Below are 9,417 nucleotides of genomic sequence, written 5' to 3' on the forward strand. Positions count from 1 at the left end.
TTTTGTTAGTGCTTTAAAGTGATGTCATAGATGTATTAGGGGAAGAACAAGACGACATTTTAGTTGCATTGTCCTTAATTTTATGCTTGCATAGATTGTTACAAATCTTTGCACTTCATCTTATAATGAAATTAGCATTTCTAGATATGAATAAATTTCTCTTAGTTTTAAGGAAATGGAACCATTTTTTAAAATTTTTACTTGTTAGGTTTAACATTAAACACCCTAAATTTTATTTTTCATTGTTGTAACCAGATAAAAGTCCTGTTCATTTCCTTTAGTTTGTAGATTTCTTTATTGTTCTGAGTTTCTAGAGTACAGACTTATGGATTGATCAGTTACTAAGGAAGAGATCCACCTCCTGAATACATATAAACCATACAGAGGGCCTCCAGTTTAAATTGGAGCTTAATGAGGTCATAATAAAAAGGAGATGGCAACAGAAACTTGAGAGGCTAAGAAAGACTATAGGAAATACTAGATAAGAATACCTATAGGTATTATAACTGGCCATATTAAACCCTGTCTATATCCTAACAAGATATAGTATGTATTCATTCAAAAAGGTGTAGAAAAAGGAATTATTCAAGAAGTATCTTTAGACTCCAAAGGAACATTAAATTGGTAGGTTCAAATCATTTAAACATTTAAAGGGATATGTATATTTTTATACTTTTAGGGTATCAGTTTACATAATAGATAAGTGCATGGATTTTTGAGAGCTGAGTTTGAAAGCTGATCCTGACACTTACTAGCTAGCTTTAGGCAACTTGTATAACTTCTCTGAGGCTTAGTTCCTTCATTTGAAAAATAGAAATAATACATTCTCAAATGGATGTAGTGAGTACTAAAATAAATTATGTACTTTAAAGTCCTTAGCACAATAGTTGGCAATATAATAATAATAATAATAGCTTATATTTATTATGTGCCAGAACCTTTGCTGAGGCACTTGAATTATCTCATCTTCATAAAACCCTATGAGGGAGGTGGTGTTGTTATCTCCATTTTGCAGATCAGAAAACTGAGGTTCAAAGAGATTTACTGATTTGCCCTAGTTCATGTAAGTGGTAAGTCTGACTCCGAAGGGTATACTCTTTAACTAGGCTACACTGCCTACCCAGCATAGTAATTTAACAGTAAACGGTAGTTATTTATTTTACTGTTCCAGTAACTCAAAACATTTAAGGGACTTCCCTGGTGGCACAGTGGTTAAGAATCCGCCTGCCAATGCAGGGGACACAGGTTCGATCTCTGGTCCGGGAAGATCCCACATGCTGCGGAGCAACTAAGCCCATGTACCACAACTACTGAGCCTGCGCTCTAGAGCCCACGAGCCACAACGACTGAGCCCGTGTGCCACAACTACTGAAGCCCGCACACCTAGAGCCCGTGCTCCACAACAGGAGAAGCCACCACAGTAAGAAGCCTGCGCACTGCAACGAAGAGTAGCCCCCACTCGCTGCAACTAGAGAAAGCCTGCCTGCAGCAACGAAGACCCAATGCAGCCATAATTAATTAATTAATTAATTTAAAAGAAAAAAACATTTAAAATCTACATTAGCACATGTTTATATAGTATATTAATAGTTCTTGTGGACTGTGGTAGTCCTTTTTAATGTAATAAAGATTGTCAAAAGTGGTTCAAAGAATACCTGTGTTTTAAAGAAATAAACTGTACAGCACAGAATAAAAGCAAGAAATGTCTTCATATTTAATAGTGCTTTTAAGTGTCTAACAATCTGTTTTTCATTTATAGGTTGGAGGTGCCTTTGCTCCCCCTCTGAAAGATTTATGTCGGTTCCTGAAAGAAAATACAGAATATGGAGTAGCTCCTGAATGGGGAGATGTTGTTAAGCAGTCTGTGAGTATTTCATAAATACTAATTCAGACATCATTTTTAAAATTAGATGCCATTTAATGATAACTTAGATTAAATTTTAAGTTAAGAATTAACAAAATAGGGCTTTCCTGGTGGCGCAGTGGTTAGGAATCCGCCTGCCAATGCAAGGGACACAGGTTCGATCCCTGGCCCAGGAAGATCCCACATGCCACGGAGCAACTAAGCCTCTGCACCACAACTACTGAGCCTGTGCTCTAGAGCCCGTGAGCCACAACTACTGAGCCCGTGTGCCACAACTACTGAAGCCCATGTGCCTAGAGCCGATGTTCTGCAACAAGGGAAGCCATGACAGTGAGAAGCCCACGCGCAGCAGCGAAGACCCAACACAGCCATAAATAAATAAATAAATAAAATAAAAAATAAATAAATTTATTTTTAAAAATTAACAAAATAGTCCAAGAACATGTGAAGATAGTTCACAATTTTTGTTTTGCAGAGTATGTTACAGATTTCTCAGATGCTGTTGAGTTAGAATGCAGAATCAATATATACTGATTTGTGTTTGTTTTAATCTCTAAGGTACTATTTGAGCAATGCCACAATGAATAGTCAAAGATATTGGGCGGCGGGGGTGGGATTCTCTGGCGGTCCAGTGGTTAGAACTCTGCGCTTCCACTGCAGGGGGCATGGGTTCGATCCCTGGTTGGGAAATTAAGATCCCACATGCTGCGCAGCGTGGCCTAATTAATTAATTGATTGATTGATTGATTGATTAAAAGGCATATTAAGAAAACAAAGATGGGGAAAGATATATATATGTAAGGTTATTCATCATAATACAGTAATAAAAACTGGGAATATACCAATGATCCATCAATATATTGAAAAACTACAACTATTTTAAAAATTATATCTTAAAAGAACATCTAATGATTACAAGGGAGAAAAAGTTCACAGTATTGTTAAATGGGGTAGTAGTTAAGCTCTTGCAGTATCAAAGCCTAACCATGTGGTAAGTGCTGAATAAATAATAGCTATTATGTCTACAGGTGTCTGAATGAAAAAGACAGGCAGTAAACCTATGTTCAGTATGATTCTATTTTTTTTTTTTTTTATTTTAGAAAAGAGGTGAAGAGAATTGTAAAATCTGTTTGTATGCACAAGGGGAAGATGGAAGCACACATCCTGAAATGTTAGCAGTGGTTATCTCTGAACAGTGAAACTATGAATGATATTTTTCTTTGTATTTTTTTGTTGTTGTGTTGTCTGTAGTGAACCCTATTGCTTTTGTAAAGAGAACAAATAAGTTGATCAGTTCAAAACAAAATTTAAAAATAGTCCCATGAGAGTCTTTTAAACCACTGTCTAGAGCTACAGTGTCACAAATGGTAGCCACCAGGCACATGTGGCTATTGAGCACTTGAAATGTGGCTAGTCTGAAGTAGGAGGTGTTGTAAGTGTGAAGCACTGTTTTTGGATTTTGAAGCCTTAGTTTGGAAAAACGAATATAAAATATCTCAATAATATTCATAGATTACATATTGAGATGACAATGTTTTTGTTATGTTAAATAGACTATATTGCTAAAATTTGTGTCACGTATTTCTGTTTTACCTTTTATTGTGGCTACTAGAAAATTTTAAATTACATATGTGGCTTACATTATTTCTATTGGACAGTGCTGGTCTAGTGGTTCTAAACTCCTAAAACTTTTAGGAATTTTGGTTCATTTGTTTGTTTTTTACTTCTAGGAGTTTTGAGCCCGAGAAAATCATGGGAGAATTTCAAGAAAGTAGCATAGGTTGCCCTCCATTGCCCTGGACTTGGTGCTTCCCAGTCTGCAGGTGCTACTGCTGTTGTGAGCCAAGTGATTTTTTTCCCCCGGTTGATTATCTTTTTCGGCTTGGCTCTGTCTCCTTTACTCCCAAAGTGATAGTCAGGAAAGAGTCATATGAAGCATCTCATTTTAATCTTTACTTACTTCTTCTGTCCTTTTCTTATTGTTCTTCCAGATTAGAAGAGGGGCACTTCTTTAGTCTTCTAGAGCAATTGGTGATGTGAAAAATGTAAGGGCATGGCAGTAATAACCCTCATGAAAAAATTTCTTTGGACCTTCTGTTTTCCAGAACTATTCTACTAACTTATGCCGCACAGTATAAAAGAGGGCCAGAGACCTCTTTCTGCCCCCTTAAGATAAAATGAGAGGAAGAGCTGTTTCAAGCCACTGCTTATACTAAGATGAGATTGGGTTATCTCTCTCATAGTTGGTTATGTTATATCAATACAGAATAAGTTTATGAATGATTACCTATTTTTAATAGCTTATTTGTATCACAAACTAATAGCTATTGATTTTATTTGAAAATGGTTATTATTGATGGATTTTTTTTTTTAGGGATTTCTTCCAGAAAGTATGTATGAACGTATTCTCACTGGTCCCGTTGTGAGAGAGGAAGTAAGCAGGCGAGGGAGACGGCCTAAAAGTGGAATTGCAAAGGCCACTGCGGCAGCAGCAGCTGCCACTGCCACCAGTATTTCAGGCAATCCTTTATTAGCCAATGGATTACTTCCAGGTGTGGACCTCACAACTCTTCAGGCCTTACAACAAAACCTACAAAACTTGCAGTCACTGCAAGTAACCGCAGGGCTGATGGGAATGCCTGCTGGCCTTTCTTCTGGAGGAGAAGCTAAAAACGTGGCTGCCATGTTCCCCATGCTGCTGTCAGGAATGACTGGATTGCCAAATCTGTTGGGCATGGGAGGACTCCTGACAAAGCCTACAGAATCTGGAACAGAAGAAAAAAAGGGAAATGACTCTAAGGAGCTAGAAGGAAAAAAAGAAAGGACAGAGAGCCAAAATTCAGAGAATAGTGGTGAAAACTCTGTGTCAAGTTCTCCTTCAACATCCTCTACTGCTGCATTAAGTACAGCGGCAGCTGCCAACCCGTTAGCTCTTAACCCACTCTTGCTATCTAATATACTTTATCCAGGGATGCTTCTCACTCCAGGCCTTAATCTTCATATTCCAACTTTGTCCCAGTCCAATACTTTTGATGTACAGAAAAATAAAAACAGTGACTTAGGCTCATCTAAGTCTGTAGAAGTAAAGGAAGAAGATTCCAGAGTTAGAGATCAGGAAGACAAAGGGGGAACTGAACCGAGTCCTCTCAATGAAAACAGCACAGATGAGGGTTCAGAGAAAGCCGATGCTTCATCTGGATCTGATAGTACACCATCGTCATCCGAGGATTCAGATTCTAGTAATGAAGACTGATTCCCAGACTGCACTTAAATTATGAACTGATTTTGGATTTTTTTTCTTTAATTATTAATTGTAAATACCCCAGTGTTGAGTGCATCAATAACTTACTGACTGAACATTTCAGTTATTTGTTTAGAAGTGCAAACTGCTTTCAGAGACGTTTTGCATGTAATATTTCTTAAGATTCATAAGTTTCTGAACTCGTATGTACTATCAAATACATAAAGGTGTAAAATTACAACAAAAGGCATTATAATTTTGTTGGGGGTTAATTTTATGAAAATTATGCTCAATAAGAGTTGTATATTTAATATATTTGCAGTGAACACAGAATACTTTATGCATATTACTGATTTAATTTGAATATAGTTTTACAGCCTCCTTGACACCTATAATTTACAGATCAAAACTCAGCAATAATTTGGGCAGCTAATGAATGTCATGAAAGCTGTAGAATCTACATCACCATCCATTGCTTTAATTACATGAAAATGCTCTAGTGTTGTGATGCACTGCTGATATTTCCAATTCAGGTACAAGTGTGTTTTAAAGAAGAAATAAGTTTCCCAATCAGCCAATTTAACTGGCTACCTGTTACCTCAGCTGAGTTAGTTTAGGAAGTTTACATTCGTTTCTAATTCTATACTTGTTTTCAGGGGTTTTTTAAACACATCCTATATATCATGTTAATCTGGCAAGAAATATGACTTGCTTTTTGCTGAGCTTAACTCTTAAAATCAGTAAAATTAAGTCATGAAATAATCCTGTGTCATGTAACTTTGGCACCCTCTAGACATATTTAGTTTCAGCTCTTCAAAGTTTGGCCTCCTATTAGAAATAATTGTCTCAGATGAGTAATGTCTGTTTCCAGGGTTCAGAAAAGGCAAACTCATGAAATGCCACTGAAAAGAACTTTCAACACAGCATACTTCATGTAAAAGAAATTGTTTGTTTGCTTTATTTGTGTAGATTTCTATTTGTGTTTTACGTCATGGAAATATTCCGGAATTAACAGATAATAGGGTAAAGTAATATGCAGATAATCTCAATTCATTTTGAGTTTCTAGGTATAAGCAGACTAAATGTTGCCCAGAATCAGTGTTGGGTTATCAGTTTATATTAAATATACTGAGTTGCCCATTTTGAAAATGCACTTTGAATAATCTCAAAAAAATATACGTTACTCCTATGAACCACAAAAAATGAAGCCCAAGGCTTCTGATCAATTTCTTAGAACCCTTTACCATGTAAAATTTGTCTGATGTTTGATTTGTGATACAATTTCTCCTGCTAAAGCTGCTATTATTCTGACAAGGTAGAGGTCCAGGTTCACCTTCATATACTTTTAAAACAATTAGAACTGAATTGGAAATAAAATATCATTTACATCCTAAGGAGAGATAAGTGTTGACGTTTTTCTGGTACTTAAATAAGTCAGTGATAAAGTTTGCGAGGGGAAAAGTACCCCACTTCTCTCCCAGAGAAAAAATAACTTTTGGTATGTTTTGATAGAACTCTATTGCTTTGTCATAAATTAAGCAATTATATTGGATTTTCCAAGACCTTTACCAGTAAATTATGTTTCTGTATGTAAAATAACTAACCCCTTATTAGAGAGACAGTGTTATATGTATTTACAAAATTATATAAGTTCCACTGGGATTGTATTGATTTTTGTATTTTCCCGAAATAGTACTTTGAATTGATAGTCCTTTATGCAATGTCTTAGCAATAGTCACTATAATGCCCTTCCAGGAGAAGTGGGTAGTAATTCTTCATCATGAAAATGATATATTACGTATTTAGTATCTTCCCTTTGCAGTACTGCACCTTTGTTTAACTAGAATACACCTATGAGATAGCCAAAGTTTTTCAAACACAGTTAACTTAGTTTGCCGGTAAGGTATTTCAGCACCATCCACATTTCCCTTCTCTCCCCCTAGTTATACCCACATGATCTTCATTCTTTTCTGTCTCCAATTTAAAATAAAGGGGAAAAAAGCCCTAGATCTTGTCACTAAAATCTAATTTATATTAAATTTATGAGATAAAGTATTTTCCTAATTATGATCAAATGAATTTGGTTAACATCTTAGTGATTCTCTTTCTATGTAATAAGGCAGTTGCAGTTTTCAAAGCATTAAGGCTAGTATTAACTTTAAACATTCTCTTGGGTTTCAAGACACTTCTATCTAGTACTGATTGGGGAAAAGTTGTCCAGCTATCAGCTTAAAAAAAACATGCAAACATGGTTGTGTAAAGTTAAGGGTTATAAGAAAAGAAATCAGTAGAATTACATAATACTAAAGTTGCAGTTGAAAGGATATCCAAGTATGTGTTGGTAGTTACTAAAAGAATTATAGCTGTTATTGCCTTGTATTTATAGCCCTTGTTTCAGGTTTCATGATTCAAGTCTTAGTCCAATTTTTCTTTTGGACATTTGCAATATTTACCAGTTGTGTTTTGTGTAGTCTGAATTTGCTTTCTGTAGTTGAGCAAACGTCTTAAAAAGTCATTTGTAATTTATTAAATTACTTTCTATGATGTTCTATAGAACAAATGGAAGTTTAATTATTTTTTATTAAACATATTCTTTGACTACCCATGATGTCAGCCTCTGTACATGACAATGTTTTTTTATTTTTATAATTTATCTTATTCCAGTTATGAAAGAAACCATAGTCATAAATCTTTAAAAGGAAAGTGGAAGAATTTTTAAGAGACAGAAGTTGGCTATAATTATATCCACAATATTATTATTTCCTGAAATTTTCTTCCCCTGGACCTTTAAAAATCCAGAAAGACTCAGAGATATACCTAACCTCTTAAGTCCATTTTGAAGATCAGTAATTATTTTTTCCCTTGGCCTTAGAGTCTTTCCTAATTCATCACTATTGTTTGCAGTGTTTTTTTATAAATAAGAAAGAAATTTGTTTTTCCGCAAACAAAAGTAGAGCAGTGGAGTCTCATCACCCCTCATTTAACTTGAACACATTCAACTATACTGCCATGCTTTAGAAAACCTTTCTTTTTTGTAAAATATAGTAAACACAAGTCAACAGCTTCATCTGGTGCTCACCCAGAGGATCAGTAATATGTTCCAGTGCTGGAGGAAGAATTGGGTATGTTGGATGTTTTTGAGAGAAGATACACTATGTATAAAGTAATGTATTCTGTATATTTTGAGCTGTAGGAGGGGAAAAAGTGGTTTGGGGGGAGAGTAATTTTTGACTACAAGTAATGTTCACCTCATTCAATAAATTTAGAACTTAATCTCTACATAGATGCAGCTTCAGTACAGTAAGCTATTTATTTTAAAATGCAGAAAAACAAAAAAATATTTAAATCATCCATAAACCCACCCTGAAATACTGTTCATGTAGCTATCCAATCTTTTTATGTGTATGTTATATACATGTAGTGGGTTGAATAGTGTCCTCCAAAAATTCATGTCAACCCAGAACCTCAGAATGTGGCCTTAATTGGAAATAGGATCTTGGCAGATAAAACTAGTTAAGATGCAGTCATACTAGATTAGGGTGGGCCCTAAATCCAATGACTGTTGTCCTTATAAGAAGAGGAGAGGACATAAGAAACACAAGGAATAGGGCCACGAGGCAATAACCAGAGATTGGTGCTGTGCAGCTACAAGCCAAGGAACACCAAGGATTACCAGCAACCACCAGAAGCTAGGAGAGAAGCATGAACAGATTCTCCTCCAGAGCCTCCAGAAGGAACCAACCTTGCCAACACCTTGATTTTGGACTTCTGGCCTGAACTGTGGTAGAATAAATTTCAGCTGTTATAAGCCATCCAGTTTGTGGTAATTTCTTACGGTAGCTTTAGGAAACATACATTTTCATATTAAATCAGTACTCTATGGGACAGAATATTGGCTGTTTTGCCTTTAATATACTGGCCTCTATGTCAGTAAGTATCCTGCAGTGTGATTTTTAATATATATATTGCTCATACAGGTGTAATTTATTTAACCAGGAACCTAAAAATGGACATTTGAGTTTATATATGCATTTTTTTGCATCCATCCCTAATGATTTCCTTAACCCCTAGAAGTGAAAATACTTCTGTTTTTAAGGCTTTTGATTTGTGTTGCCAGTGCCAATGACATTAGTAACAATTTATACTACCATTAGCAGCATACATTTTGTGCATGCTCATTTACCCCAAATTCTTACCAATACTGTGTATTGCATTTGAAATCATCTTTGCCTTTACTAACAGGCAAAAATAACATCTTTTTAAAAAACTGAAGTATAGTTGATATACAATATTATGTATGTTATAGGTGTGC

General features: G+C 35.5%; 1 protein-coding gene across 18 annotated transcripts in view; it reads left to right on the top strand.

Moving 5' to 3' along the window:
• Nucleotides 1–7,612, top strand: part of CHD9 (chromodomain helicase DNA binding protein 9) — a 244,283-nt gene extending 236,671 nt beyond the window's left edge. For all 18 annotated transcript variants that reach the window (XM_059905419.1, XM_059905418.1, XM_059905417.1 and 15 more), the window contains 2 exons: nucleotides 1,760–1,864; nucleotides 4,239–7,612. In XM_059905419.1, coding sequence (XP_059761402.1) covers nucleotides 1,760–1,864; nucleotides 4,239–5,117 — 984 coding nt within the window. In that variant the 3' untranslated portion in view covers nucleotides 5,118–7,612. The remainder of the gene's footprint in view (nucleotides 1–1,759; nucleotides 1,865–4,238) is intronic.
• Nucleotides 7,613–9,417: the final 1,805 nt, after the last annotated feature.

Source organism: Balaenoptera ricei, chromosome 19 (genome assembly GCF_028023285.1).
Source record: "Balaenoptera ricei isolate mBalRic1 chromosome 19, mBalRic1.hap2, whole genome shotgun sequence".
NCBI classification, from domain to species: Eukaryota; Metazoa; Chordata; class Mammalia; order Artiodactyla; family Balaenopteridae; genus Balaenoptera; species Balaenoptera ricei.